Source organism: Pseudomassariella vexata, assembly GCF_002105095.1.
Source record: "Pseudomassariella vexata strain CBS 129021 chromosome Unknown BCR38scaffold_9, whole genome shotgun sequence".
Taxonomy (NCBI): Eukaryota; Fungi; Ascomycota; class Sordariomycetes; order Amphisphaeriales; family Pseudomassariaceae; genus Pseudomassariella; species Pseudomassariella vexata.
This window is the reverse complement of record NW_024467964.1, coordinates 705,363-724,061: the sequence shown is the minus strand read 5'-3', so window position 1 is coordinate 724,061 and position 18,699 is coordinate 705,363. Positions and strand designations below refer to the sequence as shown.

The window sequence follows — 18,699 nt, the reverse complement described above, 5'->3', positions numbered from 1 at the left end:
GGAGCATATTTCGGTTTCTTAACACCTGTTTGAGACCTATTTGGGTTTATTGTTAATGATCCGGTTTGACATACGGGAGTACTAGTAGAGGTACCGGGGGCTTCGAGCCTACGGCGTATTTAATAATAATAATAATGTTAATGATCATGAATCATGAGGGGTTTCGGGGGAGGGTTCGTCTCTTATTTTTTTAATCCTTTTCTTTACTTTTTTAGGGTCTGTTTTTTTGATTTTGAATGAGTCTATAATGAAATTGGGCTTCCAGTGGACCATCACTTTTTAGAAGTGATTGAAAATTCTAGAGCCACTAAAGCCAGCTGAAGGTCTGAAGTAAAGTAGTCTGACATTGCAGTCGAGGACACTATGTTCTGCTTGCTTCGTAAGTACCAACCTTGCTATTGAACTTTCGAAGGTTGCAAGCTGGACATCAATGCTATGGACTCAACGCACCAACTGCAAGATCTACTCTAAAACTTCCCAATATCATGGAGTCGATATGTTTTGGGATTTAGGCAGAGAGTCGACATGGATTTCGTCAGTCGCGAAGTCACAAGACCTGGTGTCAGTTACAACTGAATCTCTGACCTTTCCAGGCAGCCCCCAGGCAGCAGAGCCACTAGATCGCGTCCAACGGATCCTTTTTCGACGTGTTTAGCCAAGCTAAGCCAGCCACTTTGGAAGTTCCGGAAGCTATAAAAACTCTGTAGGTTCCACGTCCTTATGAGACGGTCTTCTTTTATTTCATCGCCCTCCGTCTCATACTGTTGTCTCGTTTGATCATCTCACGTTGCCGCTCGTCGTTCTTCAACAGGATTATACTTTGATTTCCATCAATTCCAATCCACCATTATCTTCAGCCCACTGGTCGGCCCCCTTTCCGTTGTTGGGAACCTAAGTTGAATTTCCATCAGTCATATCAACATGGCGTTCACGAATATTTCCAAGCTGCCAATTGCTCATGATGAGCTGGCAGCATACATTGCGAAGAAAATCGCGACCCCTATCCAGAAGATACTGGAGCCTTTCCGTCAATATGAAGCTCAGCTTCGCGAAGTCTACGCGCAAGGTCTTACAGAACTATGCGGAACTTACGTACATGTGCTGACCTGCCAGCAGAACGTAACAACCCGGTCCTGGATGACCCGTACCTTAACGTGCTACCTCTATTTACCCAGAGCACTTCAGACATCAAGACTCGTGCTCGCAATCTGGAAGCTGAGTCGCAGGGGGAAAGGGACCGCTATATCATGGTACTTCCCGACGACAAGCGTCGTCCCGACGGATCCCCGGCGGTAGTGGCGTCCCTGAAAGAATTTCGCCACAACTTCAACATCTTCTCCGAGTCGTCCTTGGTCGACATGGACTGGGATAATGTCGTTGCCGCTGGCTCGTCTGCTGTTAATTGTCTGCTCCCCGTGCCTAACAACTATAAGACGTCCAAGCGGGCACTTCGGCAGTACTACCACGAGAAGTTTTGTCCTGCTTCCGATGTCGATCTCTTCTTGTATGGTTTGAATGAAGAGCAGGCGATTGAAAAGATCAAGCAAATCGAGACGAGGATCCGAGACTCCATTCTGTCAGAGACCACTGTCGTCCGAACCAAGAACGCCATCACCATTTGTAGTCAATATCCTACAAGACACGTCCAGGTAAGGACACCCTAGGCTCGATGATACCCGATGACTGACATAAATCAAAGATTGTGCTCCGAGTCTACAAGTCAATCTCGGAGATTCTGACTGGATTTGACATTGACTGCTCCGGTGCTGCCTACGACGGGAAGCAGGTGTATACCACACCCCGTGCCTTGGCCTCTTATATAACCCAGATCAACCCTATCGACCTCTCCAGGCGCTCTCCCTCGTACGAGAACCGGCTGAGCAAATACAGCCACCGCAACTTTGAGGTCTACTGGCCCGAGCTCGACAGGTCTAGGATTGATCCGACTATCTTCGAGCGAAACTTTGGAAGGACTGTGGGCCTCGCGAGGCTGCTCGTCCTGGAGCGCCTCCCCACGACCAATTCCAGAGAGCAGTACATGAAGAAAAGGAGGGAGGAACGTGGTCGTCCCGATCTGGGCTATCAATTCCAGCACAAAATGCACGGGAACATCAAAGATGCCCACGAGGACGAAGTCGCTGACTGGGTCAACGAAGAAGAAGTGTCCAACTATCACACCTTCACGATTCCCTATGGTGTCAGATTCCATGCTAAGAAAATCGAGAAACTCTGCTATACTCGAGACCTGCGTAAGACACTGTATCCGGTACCTCCTGTTGGGGCCCTCCACTAACAATAATGCAGTTCTCAATGCCGAGTGGAACCAGCAGAATCAAGTCAAGCCTCGTGAAGTATACCTCCATCGACACCCAGCCTTCTTCGGCCGTGTTGAGGACGTAATTACCGACTGCTGCAGTACTTGTCCTCAACCTGTGACCCGGGAGGAACATGAGATTGCAGAGAAAGAGAGTGAGATTTACGTGTCGGGGAAATGCACCTTTCGAATCGAAGACCCTGGGAGACAGGTAAGCATAGATACCCTGAGTGTTTGTTACGACAAGTAGGTAATTTTCTTTAGCAAATTGGCAGCTTCCACCCCCTCACGGAGAACGACTGGACGGAGATGGCCTATGTTGGAAACACGGCACGTCTTTGCCAAGCGATTGTTGATGAGGATATTGAACATGTTGAAGACTGGCTGGCCCAGGAAGGAGCCGACTGTAACCAACGAGATTACACGGGCCGAACGCCCTTGCATCTGGCCACCAGCAGCTCTACACCTCAAATTGTAAAGTGCTTGGTAGATCATGGCGCAAGGCTTGTTGCCCGGCTCGGCGATGGAAGGACGGCCCTTCACTTGGCTGCTGCTCGTGGAAACGCCGACATGGTCAAGATCCTGTTGGACAAGAGCTCGGCCAACCAGGAGGAAGAGGAAGCAAAGCAGGACCTTCGTCGCAAAGCTCGAGATGTCAACCAAAATGATGACCAAGAAAGTCGGTATAGGTCAAATCAAGTTGCCCAGAGTGACTCGGACACTGAAGAATCCGAAGGCGAAATGATGGACGACGCAGATTCTGACGACGAAGTCCACTCGATTGCGACGGGATCCTTCGTTAAAGTCGGCAAAGACGATAAGACCCAGACGGATGAATCATTACCACTCGATGACAATGATAACGACCCCGACTTCTACTCCATCGACGTGGTCGCATGGGACTCGCACTGTTCCGCTCTTCACTTCGCCATTCTGGGCGGCCACGTTGATGTTGTGAAGCTTTTGTGTCAAGATTACGCTGCCGATGTCCTCAATCCCGTCAAGTTCGGCAATGGATCGCACGATGATTCTCGTGCGGCCATTCTGCCACTGGTTCTCGCCCTCGCTCTTCCGATAGAGAAAGCTGTCGTCATGGCTGAGATTTTGTTGAGTCTTGGCGCAACATCTTCACAAGCCGAAGTCAACGGTATCACAGCATTCCATCGATACGTTAAACATGGCGGCCGCAAGCTCATCGAGAGCCTCTTCGAGCACGATAAGATAGGACTAAAAGCGGCCATTAACCACATAACAGTGACTGGTTATAGCTGGCGCTCGAACGCTACTAGCCCATTGATGACGGCCATCGACAAGGGCGACGCGGTCCTTGTGCTGCGGCTGCTCGAGGCTGGTGCGAACCCTCAAATTGACTTCGATTCGTGGCTTAAGGGTGCCAAGGTGTCCTTTGAGGCGAATCTTGGCGATTACGAAAGGAACCAAGGTCACTTCAAGGAGTCGACCGAGCAACCCCTTATCATTGCCATCATGTCATCCCAACCTGGCATTGCTGTCGATCTCTTAGAAAAGGGAGCTGAATCGAACGTCATTACGAAGGACAGCCATGGTTTGGTGCAGTCCAAATGGTCTGTCAGCCACCGCAAAGGCCGGACTGCTTTGGATCTCGTTCGAGACTCCCTCAAAACATTACGCGAGTACACAGAGAACACTGCCCTCAACCATCAAGCATCTGGCAATAATCGTGGTTACTTCAATGCTGGTAAAAACACCCACCCCGAACCACCCGAGAGTCCCCAAGGGACTGACGAGTTCCTGCGCAAATTTGACAAAGACTCATACCAGCACTGGGTTGTATCAGCCGATATCAAGGAGAAATTAGATGACTATAAGGAAACACTCGAGCGCTTCGAGCAGGAGAAGCAGAAGCACTCCAACCAGGAAGGGCTACAAGAGAAGAAGCAAGCGATCCAAGATATCATCGTCCAGCTTGAAAGTGTCGAAGAGGCACTTCAGAAAAAGTCGGCCAAAACTTTCCGAGAGCTGTATCCAGAGATCCAGGAATCCAGCGCACCTTCGAACCATATTCAAACTGAAAAGTCTACGGCCTATTGCTTCGACTTCAACTTTCTTCGTGTCACTGATCTGACTGAGGTGCGGCGGATTGCGTACATCGAATTGTTCGAGGCAGCTTGGCGTGGTGATTTGGAGAAGATCAAATCACTGACGCTGGCCTCTTGGGGTGCCAGCGAGAATGAACCGCCACTCAAAATCGCAGTTTGGGATTCCAAGAACAACAATTGTTTCTCACTTGCCTTTTTGCGCGGACACCAAAATGTTGCCAAAGCCATACTCGAGATCGCACAGGCCCAGTGGTCTCCCAAGGACGAGAGCAAGGTGCGTTACACGATGACTGGAGAAGATTACGAGTCTTGCGAAGGTTCCAAGGTCGGCAGTGACGAGGAACAGCCCGAATTCTACAGGGAGATCGTCGACGACCAGTTCACTGTCGAGAACATCGGTCAGGTATCTATGCAGGTCAAGAGCCAGGTCTTTGCAAACGCGATGCTGAACTGGGACACCCCGACTTTCGTAATGCGCGAAGGGAGGGTTGAGGACTTGACAAATTGCGAAAGCTTGCTGTTCTTTGCAATGAAGACCAACGATCAAGCACGACTGAAGTTCCTTGTCGACATGGATATTTACCACACCAAAAAGCAGCCAGATCCGGAAGACGAGTCCGAATCTTCCCGGCTTTACGCGTTCCCAGAACGCGAATTCCAAGATGCCATCAGGCTGGGCCGGATCGACATGCTGGCAGATGTCATCAAACGCACAGGAGCTGGAATTCCCCTCGAGTAAGCAGTTCACCTATGCACACACTCTAGGCTGGCTTTCAGATGGATAAGACTCTAACTGTTTGTTTAGGCAACTCGTCAAGAAGAGCGGAGTTGAGATGAAGGCAAAGCCGCGTTACTACCAGGGTTTGACTGTATACGGCAAAAAGAGGTGAACACGTTAACACGAGGTTCCCCTTTTGGAGCTCTCACTGACTTTTGGTTTAGATCTGACTGGGCCAATGCGGGCCGGAATCTCATCGTTAGGGACACGGGAAGCAAGGCGCCTCCACTTCTAATGGCTGCCATTGAAGGATCTCTCAAATCTGTTCAATGGTTCGTCAGTGATACTCCCATGAATCATTACTTGGAGTTTGGCAAATCCAAAACCGCCATGGAAGATCCTCGTCTGAAGCATCTTAAATCATCTCAAGGGGGCTTTGACCGAGCTATTTCTAAATGGCTGGGCATACAGAGTAAGACAATCACATCAGCAAGCACGAAGTTTAGCTGACCATCCTAGACGACTTGGTTATTCATTGCGCTGTTATGGGGCCTCTTGCGGACGAGACCAACCGTGTCATCAAGTACTTGATTCAGGTTTGCCCCTTATCCTTGGAAACCAAATCGGATCATGGATATACACCCTTATACCTGGCATGCCTTCTTGGACGCGTTCAGTTTGCTAAGACGCTCATTGAAGCTGGTGCCGACCAGTCAGTGAAAGACACTAGCTTCAACAACATCATCCACGCAGCCCTGACAAACGGCCCCGAGCTCGACCAACTCCAAGAGTTATTGGATCTGCTGGATCCTGAGTTCAGATCTGATCTCTTCCTCCAGAGAAATCACCTTACTCACAACGGCGACACCCCGGTACACTTCTGGTTGAAGACAGCGAACCCTAGCCCTCACAACTGGGGCTACCGGGCTGAGGAGAACCTGAAAAACGTCGAAATCCTCAAGATGCTCTTGAAGTACTCAGGTGGTCATGACCTAGAGGCTTTCAATGGTTCCGGTATGACTTGTCTCCATAGCGCCGTCCTTCGTCAACTCCCGGAGCATATGAAAGTGATGCTGGAACACAACCCAAAGTTGCTGTACCGCGAGAACTCAGTGGGGAGAACCCCGGCCGAGATCGCCTACGACCGGTTCATCTTCCGCAAAGTTTCGCGGCCCGCGGGAGTCCAGCTCACCTATGAAAACCATAACATGTCCGTGGTCAACAAAAGCCCAGAGTTGTTTTTGAAGCCTTCCTTGGACTCGGCCAAGGAAATACAGGAGCTGGTCTGGGAAGTGGCGCAAGAATATCTACTCAAATTCCCCGGCAAGCGTCGCCTCGTAAGCCTGAATGAGGCCAACGACGTGGCGAGGCGGCTTGGCGAGAGCTATGCTTGGCAACGTTACTATTCCAAGTCGAATAATACTGCCGTCGATGCTGGCAATGACGACAGGGAAGATGAAGATAAGCCAGAGGATAAGGACAGCGACTTCGTCACGGCCCAGTATGCGACGAGGAAGAGCTTGGCTTGGGTCAAGGATTGGTTGTAGGAGTTTCAGCGCCCTGAGCGACATGATGGACTTGTGGGTACTACTTCCTTGGTCGGTCTACACTACTGAGGGTCTGTAACTTAGGATCCATCTCTACGCCGCGGGGGTTGCAGTTTGTGCTGTGTTTTATGTACTTGGCTCTCCTAGTCGTGTCGTGGGCGAAGATCAGGCAAGGATTGCTTGGGGATTGGCTGGGTTTTTCTCCCGTGCTAAATACGAATAACGAGTTTCTTGTTGTTTATCATACAATGGCAGGTGGTCGTAAGCCATCACTCTTAGCATTTCACTCATGTCAACCTCATAGGGAAACACTACAACAAAACCACAGACCAGCTTCACTCAAGTCTACCCGCTAGCTTGACCTTTCCTTCATGTGGCGGCTCTGATGATAATGCATGGACCTCGCGGAATTTCGACAACGCTATTTGCTTTCAAAGGTCTCATAATGGCCGGCAGTACTCGTAACTTAGTCATCTGCACATGAATAAGGCAGCTGTACAGAGCTGACGCTTCCGTCGCTCTAAGTCTCACCCGCTCTCTGATATCAGCTGAACTACACCATTGCCTAAGATGGTCTTGGCAGAACGTAATGCATATAAGTAACATCACTACACTGGTAATAAGCCGGATGTCCAACGCGCCTCCTGGGAAACCAACATGCAGAGCACACTCACTCACATGCAGGAACAAGACTCAAAGTGGGCAACAATGACTTCATGTCCAACCAACAGTTTGTGTTTGCACACCACATACAGTCATGTACGAAGCTTTCTACCCAGCGCCTTGACTCGTAGCCGAACCCAAATATTTGGTTGCCAAGCATCGCGTATATCGGATGAACTGAACTCAGCCGCAGAGATTCCCGGTGACAACGCAACCATATCCGCCACGCCCAGAACCGACGGCAACGAACTGTCTCTCTATTAGACCAATAACTGATTGGTCCCGGATCCTGCGGCTGAATCAGGGACAAAGGGGAGCTTTTCTACCGGCGCGACTGTCAAAATTCTATTTCTGGGCAGCTTGTGCTGACGGAGCCAAAACCTAGATAACCGTGGGAAAAGGTTCCAGGCCGTGAATCGCGACTTCTCGTTTATGCTTTGTTATCTTGGAGCTATGAAATTCGACACTAGTGAGATGTGGAGGAAAAGGGGAAAGGGAGGGGATGGTTCGAGTAGAGTTGCGTACTTAAGTATATACACAATATACAAGATCCTTCCTTGGTTGGCGCGACGGTGCCTGTGGATGAGCCAGCGCGTTTTTTATATTCATACTGTTTATTTCTCGACTCGTAACTCAGTTCGTATATACCAAAACTGGACAATCCGGACTCTTTGCATTTTTTACCCTTCCCCCCCATACGGTGCTCCTGAGTCCGCACTTTGTTTTTCTCAACCCATAGTTTTCCTTTCTGTTCCAAAATTATGGCATCTTTATCAACAGCCGCTAACACCACCGAAGTCCTAATCATCGGCGGTGGGCCCACGGGACTAACCCTCGCCCTCGAGCTGTCCGTCCAGAAAGTCCCTTTCCGGATAATTGACAAAGCTACCGTCCGAAGCGATAAAAGCCGGGCCCTCTCGTGCCAACCTCGCAGTCTGGAGCTGCTTATGCGGTACGGTGATTCTCGCGAGCTCGCCGCAAGGGGAAACGCGATAAAGGGTCTGCAGTACATCTTGAACAAGAAGGTCGTATCGACGGTTGAAACAGACGGCATAGACTTGAACGACACCGAGTTCCGGCAGCCCCTAATCCTTTCCCAGCACGAGACCGAGACATGGCTGGAAGTGAGGCTAGCGGAGCAGGGCCTCGCCGTCGAACGGGGTGTGACGGCTACGAGCATCGAGCAGGATGTTGATGGGGCTACTGTGCGATTGACTCTGCCAGACGGAGCCTGCGAGACGGTACGATGTCAATACTGCATCGGCTGCGACGGCGCGCACAGCTTCGTCCGGAAACTAGCGGGTCTGCGGTTTGAAGGCGAACGATACGCGTCCGAGTTCGCTTTGTGCGACGCACATGTCAAGTGGGAGCACTCGCTCAAACATATCACGGTGTGTATGGGTAAGCGTTGGATGGTTCTTCTGCCTCTGGGAGATGGCAGGGTGCGGATGGGCATGTGCACGGTGAAAGGCGAGGAGCAGCCGAGCCTGGAGCGGTTCCGGCGGGAGTTTAAGCGGCTTGTGCCAGGGCCATTCGAGCTATACGGTGCGGAGTGGTTGACTACGTTTCGGCTGCACCACCGAATTGCGGATGAGTTCAGGACGGAGCGGTTGCTCGTTGCTGGAGATGCGGCGCATATACATAGTCCAATAGGGGGCCAGGGTATGAATACGGGGATCCAAGATGCGGTCAATTTGGGGTGGAAGCTAGGGTGCGTGGTTCGTGGAGAGAAACCGGATTCGTTCCTTGATACGTACACTCAAGAGAGGCGACCGGTCGGGCTCAAGATCTTGTCCACTACGGATCGTATGTTTAACTTCTTGACGGGGACGAACTGGCTGTTCGTCGCCATGCGCAATCTCTTGATGCCTTGGGTTTTGCCACGGGTCTACGACACTCGTGAGAAGCGGGAGAAAATGTTCCGTTTCATGATGGAGCTGGGCCTGAACTACCGCCGCAGCCCCATTGTGGATAACACCAATGGGGTCGGGGCCTCCATCCAGGCAGGCGATCGCGCCCCTGACGGGAGACTTCAGGGGGCCGACGGAACAGACAAGCAGCTTCAGCAGCTGTTCAGGGGGCCGAACCATCATATTGTCGTATTCTCAGGGCTGGGGCCGGGTCGAGATGTCAAGGAGCAGATCCATGACTTCAGAAGAATCGTGTCTATGAAACAAGATATGCTTTGGAGAAAGGCCGAAATTCACAATATATGGTCGGAGGAGTTGTTTGCGAACTCAGGTCGGCTTGATGTTATGAATGCCCTCCACTTCCGGTACGGGATGACCGAGGCTGGATTTATACTAGTGCGGCCTGATGGGTATGTGGCACAGATAGGAGTTTTGCCGTACCTGCCACCGTATTAGGGGATTTCATGAATTGTTTTAGGTCCTACTGATATGACATATTGTCAGCATGAGTCGTTGTGACTGGGGAGTTTAAGGGTGCGCAATACATACTGGAGTGTCGTTATTTTGGCCTGTGTTAGTGGGCAGCATTGGGTAGTTTGCTATAATATATGAAAGTAAACTCTAATTCTTCAATCATGCCGAGCGCCAGATATTATCAAGACATCAAAGAGGTCCAGGTAGCTGGTGCCGATAATATCATTCAACTAGCGCATCCATTGTTGATGACACGAGCATCCCTGTGATCCAGCTGTATCGTATTGTTCTCAAACCAGAGTTGTGCCTTTTATTCCAATTTTCGGTTGCGTCACTTCGTGCCATCCTCTGCGAGTTTGAGAGAATGTCCTCCCTTGCAGGCATAAGTCGCAACAACTTCAATGGATGCCGTGTTGGCGTTGTTCTCAACCGTCCATAAATGCTTCACTTTTTGCTTTCACCTGTGCTTCATCGACAGTACCATCTGGATTCATCGATGGGCGGTTGGCAATGAGTCGCTATTTGGCGTCAGTAAATGCAATTGTGGCAAAACACTCTAAAGCCACACAGGGGACTTACGACCAGGTTCCGTAGGAGCACAGCTATCGTCACTTTTCCTACCGAAGGTACGTAGATCGATGCCTTCTCCTTGACTGCAGGACCATCAAAGTTCTTATACGAGGAGAAGTTGATGCATACTGCCCCATCCCGGATAAGCTCAGTTGGAACCTTGAACTTTTCCGATGGAACACCGCCGATAACAACGTCACTGATGGGAAGACACTGCTCCAGACCCCAACCTTCCTTGTCCTGGACTTGGTGGCGAGGTTGTTTTATACCCTGACCTCGAGTGAAGATTTGGACACCAGTCAAGTCGACTGAGTATACCGTAGCTCCGTCGTTGGCCAACAAAGCAGCTAACGGCCGGCCGTTTACCTCAGAGCGGTTGATGACGGTGATAGTCTTTCCAAAAAGTCGGTTACCAGAAGGCAGAATTGAGTTGTATATCTGAAGGTACTCGAGGATCTTGACTACTGCCAATGGTGTGCAGGGAAGAAGCGACTTCTTCTGGTTGTGCGGAGGATCAAGGAATCTAACATTGTGATACATGTTGTAGATATGCTTGTGGCAAAGACCCTCCACATCTCGAAGAAGTGAGACAGTTTCTTGGATGTACTTGTCATGGGCTGGGTTCCCAGGGAATATCGGGTAGTAGACAATGATGCCATCGACTTTGCTGTCTTCGTTGGCGGCCATGATCTCTTCCTCCAGTTGCTCTTTGTCCATCTGACGCAGATCAAAGTTGAATCCACTAATGCCAGTGAGCTACTGTCCAACTCGGCTTGTCCAAATTTGAATAAAGCCACAGAAGGAGTTGAGCTTACTTCTCTTCGCAGGTCTTCTTTGACCACTCAGCATACTTGGCAGCCGCTGGATCTCCATTGGCCAGGAAGGCTGCTAGGGTCGGTTTCCCTTCAGTGTCTTGCTGAACCGTCTTCAGGGTTTCTTTCACTTCAGCCAACAGGCCTTTGGCAATTGTGTCTGCCAGGATGACCTTGCAGGTCTTCGGTACGATTTGAGATGCCATATTTCTATGCTGAGTTCGATTGAGAGAGGGTCAGCCGTGGCTTTTTAACATTGCAGACTCTGTGCCAGATGACATATGGGTCATGCACAACATGCTTTCCTTACTCACATGCCCCACTGCCCAAGGATTCCACGAACAAAGCAAAGCGGACGATGATCTCCACGATAGATCGGTAGTAAGAAAACACTGAGTACTCAGAGGGCGGTGACTCGAGGAATACAAACGATAGAAAAATCTGGATGAATTTGTACAAGAAAAAGAAGCAAATGGGAACTTAGAGAATGTATGGAGGCTCATACTGAAAACCAATTGGTTGGAATAATTGCAAAGTGGTACCTGTCAGTATCCCGTTCCCTGTGCAGTGGGCATCTAGCGTATGTCCCTGAAAAAATTGTTACCCCTCCTACCTGATATGGATTAGCGCCATCTACCCGCCGTTTGTGGGTAAGATTACCGCGGTGGACAGGGAGTGTCAAAATTGGGGAACTAAAGTTAGCCTATAGGGTGCTGCTGCAGGGCCTGTGCAATTGATTAATCAAACCGACGATGGCAACAAATTGGAAATATCGCAATTGAAGCCTTTCCAGTTGCCATTTTCCTGTGACTTTATTTGCGTTAAGAAACTACAGTTGCGCTAGTGCTATTAGAGTGACCGCCTTTGCCGATAACAAGGTTCTGCCGTCATCGGCCTCCGATAAGGAACTTTTGGAGGTGGGACAAAATAGCCCGGCATCATGAAGTTACTTGAGCAGCACAGGAATTCCACTTTCAGCGTGACTTACCTCCCTGCACTTCGGTACAATCACATCATCTCGATAACTGCAGCATAATCAATTATCTGCAACCGAAACAACCAATCTTTCCATCACAATATGTCATGTTGATTTAACTCATTGCCAACTCGCCCGTCACCCACACACCGGCCATGGCGACCACTCTGGACCCGGCAACCTTGCCGGACACCTTTGACAAGGAGACGCTGCAGCAGGTTGCAATGAATTTCGTACTTGAGGATGATGAAGACAAGCGCCGTGTCCTCGTGACTGCAGTTGCGAATGCGATCAAGAGTTCTGCAGGCAGCAGAACAATTGTTGGGCACTGGGTTGCGTCAATAAATCGATGGATGTCGCATGGCTGGCCCCTTGATTTACAGGAGGCAGAGGACGACGACATCATAGGACGCGCAAAAGCCTTAGACTTCCTTGCAAGTACTCTGGTTTATCTCGAGAAGGACGTCCTCAAGTTCGATCAAGGTAAACCGTTTTTCTTCATTGCCATCACCTGCAGACAAGCAGAAGAGGGCGTCAATAGTGAGAAACCATGGAGAAGGGAGACCCGCACTCTGCATTTCATATCCTTTGACGCCTGAGGCATCCACTACATTAAGGTGCTTGGATGGAATAAATATTGAGGGGTAGAAGTCATGTCACGTCTACGCTATTGAGCGCATCCTTCGTTGCTATCGCTATAGGAGACCGCTATACTAACAAGGCTATAGTCAAACTTCTCATCGGCTTCTTCACTTCGCTCTTCTCCTCAGATCACCAAGCTGGAATCGCCGCATCTGTGAAAGCACTACGGGAACTGAGCAGGATGAACACTTTCCAACCCTCACTAGGGGATGGCATTATCATGAATGTCACTAAGCTTGGAGAAGATTTCAAACGCCAGACGCTAGCAACCCGTCTAGCAACCTACGAACTAATCCTGGCGCTTCTGAAAGATGCCCCTGTAGCCAAAGAGCTGCATTTCAAATACGGGGAGACCTGTGGGTTCATGACAGGCCTACTTGACCTTTGCCGAAACGAGAGAGACCCCCAAAATCTCTTGAAATGGTTCGAGATTCAAACAGTGTTCCTGCAAAACTTTTCCCCTTCCAAAGATATTGCGGCTGAGGTTTTCAAAGTCTTCTCGGCTTATTTTCCCATCACATTGCGAGCATCAGCAACACCGTCAGGGGTGACTGTCGACGACTTGAAAGGCTCTCTGAGATCTTGCTTCGCCTCGCACCAGCGCATAGCAGACCTAGCTATACCCTTCTTGATAGAAAAGTTGGATCAAGGAGATGCTGTAACTGTTGCTGTCAAAGTCGATATACTCCAGACGTTGCAGGCATGCTTGACCCAGTACCAACAAGCTCAACAATCCGTTGTGCCCTATACTGATCAAATATGGGCGTCACTCAAGTACGAGGTGCGGAATGGCGAAATCCGTGACTCGATCGAATCGACCCTTAAAGTTATTGGCACATTGACTAAACGACTGGATGGGGAAAGTCTCGATCAATTCTTCCACACAGCCTGGACAGACTTAGCCGATGACTTGTCCAACCCAACCTACACTTCACAAGCAGGCCAATTACTTACGGCTTTCTCCGGGGCCACTCCTCAGGCATTCTACTTGTCGACTCCACGAGCATTGAGCCATGTCAAGGCAACCCTCAAGCAATCTAAATCCACACACCACCAGCTTAAGCTGCTCTCTCTGCTTAACTCTCTACTCTTGGTCCGATCAAGCTATGCCGAGAAGGATGTTAGCAAGCCATCCGAGGCAAATACCAGCTTGGGACTGTTGCAAGACGTGCAGTTTGGCGATGTTCTTTTCGAAGATGTATATGCGCCTATGTGGAGAGAACATGATCATAGCTTGCAAGTTTCGGATGAGCAGGTCGAAATCATAAAGAAACTCATGGGTGGCATGGCTTCCTTGGCCGTGGGACATGCAAATAGTGATGCCGGGACGAGTCGTCACTTGTGTTCGGATACCGTCCGCGAAAAGATCTGCCGCTGGCTTGAGATGCCCATATTATGTCCTCTCCAGGGCATTAAGTTTCGCAATGGTGCGCAAGACCAACAAGAGGCCGAACTTCGCAATGATGCTACAGAAGCCTTGAAGGAAATAGCACCGCTATATCCTAGCGGCTATCGACAGCTGCTGATGCACTTTCTTGCTTCCCTCACGAAAGGCATCGAAGCTCGCCCCTATACTTTCTATCCAACGATCTACGATGTCACGTCAAGATTGTGTAGAATAGGCTGCGCATCTATCTCTGAAGGGCATCCTTTGTCGAACATTGTTTCGCTGATCAGCACTCTGTTGGAAGGACTTGATGCGATGCTGAGCGTCGCACCTGATCCGGTGTTCTGGACCGTCATAGTCGCCTCCATCGAACTTGCTATCTTGGAGTCTATGAGTATGCTAGATTTAGGCCAGATTGAGAAATCCTTACGTAAAGAGAACACTACCGTCTCTCTCTCGGATGGAGCGATCGCCTGGTACCCTGGATTCAGTAACTCCGTCATCGGGTTGCCAGAAATCGACATTGGCAAGCATGGTGACCTTGAAGTCGCAGCCACAAGCTTGGAGAAGTTGAACAAGGGCGAGGCCAATATCTACCGGCAATATCTAGGGTATTGCCTCTTCACCGTGGCACAGATATACCGCCGTGTCACTGCCATTAAACCTACTGATTCTACCTGGGGTATTGGGGTTAGTACCGACATCCAGGAGAAGATTAACATCCCTGCTCGGCTTGATCAGTGCTTCATCCACCTGGGCCACATGGCAACCATTGTCATCAGGGCCCTCCCTGCTGAGATCCAGAAAGAACTTGGCTTCTGGCGTGATGCGTTTGTCATGTTCCGAGGCGATGAGAAATTGCCCGAGGGAAACGATACCCTTTGGACGGCAGTAACTGCGAGCAGACCGGTTGCAATCAGCTCCGCTGACCAATATCGCACAGCTCCTTTAGCATTGGGCATCCTATCGGGTCTATGGCCTTCGGAGATGCTTGATTTGGTAAGTTAAGCCTGCTTCCTCCCCCTTCCTTGTGCTATATCGACGTGCCATATGGCCTGGCGATAAGCATTTCTCTTCGGCCTTGTTTGTACCAACAGAACACCAGCCCAGTCTGTACATTGGAACATATGCCAAGAGAAATGCTTATCCTACACACCGAACACTAATCATTGTTCATCTGCTGTTGAGACATGACTAATATGAGCTAGTATCCACTCGGAACCATGCAGAGGTTATGTGATACCCTCGGCAAGTCTATCTCGCCTTGCTTTGGAGATGCAACACGCTGTGCCCTCAACGCAATTCTGGCGTGCTTATCCAATAAATTCACCGAGTCGAACGCTGATGCGGCTCAATACTGGGGAAAAGCCTACCACACAGCAGCAGGGTCCTATGGAAAGGTCATGAGAAGGGCGGCCGGAGACGGTCCAGATGTGACTGCGTCTGTGGCCATCTTCAAAAGTGTCTTGTACTTCCTTGCCGGGGATATTGCACGATTTTCGTCGTCCAAGGTGTCCGAGTCAGGCTCGAACTGGCTGCTCCGACTGATTTGCGCGGGAGCGCCGGCGGAAATCACCATGGGTCGGCAACTCGCACAGTGTTTCGGGATCCTCGTCGCTCCTAAGGAATGCCTCGAGCCGGAAAACCATGCAATCCTCAAAAGACTTCGCGGTCAGTGGGTCTATGGCAATACGGTTCAGCCTCACCTTCCAAATTGCTTCCCTCGACCTGGTATTGTGGATGAAAGAGTCGCAACAAATCAAGCGATAGCCACCTTTGCCATCCTGAGGCACCTGAAGTATGCAGAGTATCAGAACGATATTGAAATGATTGTCCGGGTCATCATTCGATCCCTCGTTACGTTCAAGATAAGCCAAGACATGTGTTCGGCATTAATTGTTCTGCTTGAAATTCTCGCCCACGAACCCGAGCAGTTCAAGGAGCATCTGAATACCCTCACGACACATATCCTTTCTGTCTACCACATGGCGCTCATGGTGAGCAGGTCGCTGGAAATCGCCGGCAAAGGAGAGGCGGAGCAAGCGGAAGCCGTTACATGCCGAATTTCGGTGCTGCATTTCCTCCATGGTTTGCCAGAAAGCAAAGGCCTGGAATCACGATACCTCTTGCAGTATCAACAGATTGTGACTCGTGGCCTGGCTGTGGCGTGCGGCGATCCGGTGCGAGAGGTACGAGGAATTGCCATCAAAGCCAAGCGTTTGTGGCTCAACGTGGCGTAAGGGTATGGCTATATGGGCAGGGCTTAGTTTTCTCTGAGGGAGTTGCCTCGTCAGAGATTTGATATGGCCAACATTACATGAGACATGGCATTGAAAAGTGGCTATTTTATAGGCCGTAGACATAGACGCGCACGAGGCGTACTGGTGTAATGTTTTAATACACATCAAGCAGCATGCGCAAGTCAGCACGACAGTAAAACCAGGGGGGTTGTTCGTAGTATATTTGTGACTCTTGCCCCATAATATAGATAACCTTGACTAACTGTTGTGTTAACTCACGCCTTTCTGCGCTTCGACTTTTTGCCGGAACCTGCCTCTGCACCCGTCGTCGAACCAGAACCTGCAGCCAACTGATCGAGCAAGCCCGGGTCGAGGTCCGCAAAGTCTGAGCCTGATTCCGATTTTGCTGCCCTCTTCGGATCCGCCTTAGCGATCATGGGCACAGAACTAGCTAGCACGGTCTGGAAGGGCGGCGCGATAAAGTGACCGGCAGAATCGAACCATTCGGTAAATGACTTCGCAATATCGATGGTGCTCTGCTTCCCTGCCTTGCTCTTAACGGTGATCTTCACGTTGTAAATGGGCACGTTCTTCTTCGTCGAGGTCGCGATAGAGATCTATACGGCTTCCCGTCAGCTCCTACTCTGCCGCCATGCTCGGAAATGCTGGAGCAACATACCTTTTCCCCATCGGGCCCAACACCCTGATACACAGTCCCCTTCTCAACAAAGCTGATCCAATACGTCAGGACGGTGTTCAGGAGGGCGTATACGGCGACCGCAGCGGCCGTATAGTACTTTGTGCTCTCGAAGCCGATCTGATAGTCCCAGCCGAAGCAGGCGGCGGCAACGGCGAAGGCGCCATAGCCGAGGGCTAGGCGCGTATCCAGCAAGGTGTGTACCTGCTTGAATTTGAGGGAGTTGAGATAGTTGGGGATTGCATCATCTGAGGTGTTCTTGAGGTCTGGTCTTTGTTAGTGAGGTTCAAGTACACCTAAATGGCTGACAAAGGAAGGACGGAAGATGCTGACCCGCTAGGTTGTGGACGGTGATTTTTTCTTGGGAAGCCATTGCGAGTTTGCTTGCAACACAGGCACTATTGTCAAGAAGGCCTCGTCTGTTGACAAGATCTCTCAAGCTTTAGAATGTTGTCGACTTGCAAGTGCGAGGCCAGCTTTCAATTCATGGATGTCAGCTCAAGGGCCCACTTCAGCTTGACAGCTCGCCAGTAAGAGCAAGACGTGGCTTTTCAGCAGCTGGTCCGAGCTTCATTATCCCTAATGACCTCAGCTGAGCTTAAACACAACCTCAAGTCCGCTGTTCGGGTTGCAGCTCAATCCAGACGAGAAGCTCCAAGTCACCAGCCCCCAAGTCGCTCTCCGCTATGGCCCAACTACCGCCTCAGACGATCCAACGGGATCCCCAGTTATTGTAAGCGCACCCAGCAATACGTGCAAAACCGAATGAACTGGTATTAAAAGAATACTTCGCACCAACACACTGACCCCTCGTCTAGCTACTGGATCCTGTTCCCCATCACCGCCGTCATGATCCTCACAGGCATTCTCCGCTACTACGCAACAGTCCTGATGGCCACCCCGCCCAAGCGCCTCGAGCAACCCGCCATGAAGGAGCAGCGATCGCTGATGCACGGCGTAGCCCTGCGTAGCAACTTCCACGCCCTGGCGGCTCCCTCCTTCAAAGCCCGCCGCGAGCAGCTCACCACGGCCTACGAGTCAGGTGCCTACCTGAAGGACCCCGAGCGCCGTGGCCAGCCCGCCCCCAACCCCATGACGGACCCGGGCGCCATGGACGGCATGATGGGCATGATGAAGAACAACATGGCTATGATCATCCCCAACACTTTGATCATGAGCTGGATCAATGCGTTTTTCAGCGGATTTGTCATTTTGAAGCTGCCGTTCCCGATTACGATTAAATTCAAGAGCATGTTGCAGGCGGGTGTGGCTACCAAAGAGATGGATCCTAGGTGGATGTCGAGTATTAGTTGGTACTTTTTGTGTTATTTCGGGTTGCAGTTTGTTTTCAACTTTTTGCTGGGCAGCGATAATGGTAAGCTCTCATACCCCAAGTCCACGGCCCGGAACGAGAGGCTAATTCGGACGCAGCCGCAAGCCAGATGGCTCAGCAGGTGCAGGGCATGGCACCACAGGCACCCAACATGTTTGGCCCGGGTGTTGATGCTGACAAGCAGTTCTTAGCTGAGGCGGAAAACTTGGCCGTCATTGATCACTATTCCGTTCTGGATGGTGTAGAAGAGAGATTGCTCCAGGATTTCTCTAAATAGGTAGAAGGATAAGCGTGAGCCACACATCCACGAACCACACAATAGCTATGCAAATACCAGA

General features: G+C 50.5%; 6 protein-coding genes across 6 annotated transcripts; 4 read left to right on the top strand and 2 right to left on the bottom strand.

Annotated features, from left to right (window-relative positions):
* Window positions 1-685: 685 nt before the first annotated feature.
* Window positions 686-6,842, top strand: BCR38DRAFT_235854 (uncharacterized protein). Its single transcript, XM_040854355.1, has 8 exons — window positions 686-1,066; window positions 1,117-1,649; window positions 1,700-2,249; window positions 2,305-2,525; window positions 2,579-5,127; window positions 5,198-5,278; window positions 5,335-5,582; window positions 5,630-6,842. Exons 1-8 carry the CDS (start codon window positions 922-924, stop codon window positions 6,655-6,657), a joined length of 5,355 nt encoding a protein of 1,784 aa, XP_040714081.1. The 5' UTR covers window positions 686-921; the 3' UTR covers window positions 6,658-6,842.
* Window positions 6,843-7,833: 991 nt separating this feature from the next.
* On the top strand, window positions 7,834-9,987 carry BCR38DRAFT_235842 (FAD binding domain-containing protein). The gene is made up of 2 exons (XM_040854354.1): window positions 7,834-9,724; window positions 9,780-9,987. Exon 1 carries the CDS (start codon window positions 8,082-8,084, stop codon window positions 9,684-9,686), a length of 1,605 nt encoding a protein of 534 aa, XP_040714080.1. The 5' UTR covers window positions 7,834-8,081; the 3' UTR covers window positions 9,687-9,724; window positions 9,780-9,987.
* A 142-nt stretch (window positions 9,988-10,129) lies between these two features.
* Window positions 10,130-11,292, bottom strand: BCR38DRAFT_410682 (methylenetetrahydrofolate dehydrogenase; the record flags this gene model as incomplete). The annotated part of the gene is made up of 3 exons (XM_040858490.1): window positions 10,130-10,222; window positions 10,284-11,016; window positions 11,090-11,292. 3 exons carry the CDS (start codon window positions 11,290-11,292, stop codon window positions 10,130-10,132), a joined length of 1,029 nt encoding a protein of 342 aa, XP_040714079.1.
* Window positions 11,293-12,773: 1,481 nt separating this feature from the next.
* Window positions 12,774-16,469, top strand: BCR38DRAFT_235782 (Dos2-interacting transcription regulator of RNA-Pol-II-domain-containing protein). The gene is made up of 2 exons (XM_040854353.1): window positions 12,774-15,090; window positions 15,300-16,469. The coding sequence occupies exons 1-2, from the start codon at window positions 12,886-12,888 to the stop codon at window positions 16,329-16,331; spliced, it is 3,237 nt and encodes a 1,078-aa protein (XP_040714078.1). The 5' UTR covers window positions 12,774-12,885; the 3' UTR covers window positions 16,332-16,469.
* A 137-nt stretch (window positions 16,470-16,606) lies between these two features.
* BCR38DRAFT_345947 (microsomal signal peptidase 25 kDa subunit-domain-containing protein) lies at window positions 16,607-17,401 on the bottom strand (the record flags this gene model as incomplete). Its single annotated transcript, XM_040856221.1, has 3 exons — window positions 16,607-16,948; window positions 17,011-17,294; window positions 17,362-17,401. 3 exons carry the CDS (start codon window positions 17,399-17,401, stop codon window positions 16,607-16,609), a joined length of 666 nt encoding a protein of 221 aa, XP_040714077.1.
* Window positions 17,402-17,581: 180 nt separating this feature from the next.
* On the top strand, window positions 17,582-18,698 carry BCR38DRAFT_371926 (integral membrane protein DUF106-domain-containing protein). The gene is made up of 3 exons (XM_040857293.1): window positions 17,582-17,761; window positions 17,847-18,403; window positions 18,460-18,698. Exons 1-3 carry the CDS (start codon window positions 17,715-17,717, stop codon window positions 18,636-18,638), a joined length of 783 nt encoding a protein of 260 aa, XP_040714076.1. The 5' UTR covers window positions 17,582-17,714; the 3' UTR covers window positions 18,639-18,698.
* The last annotated feature ends 1 nt before the right edge of the window (window position 18,699 follows it).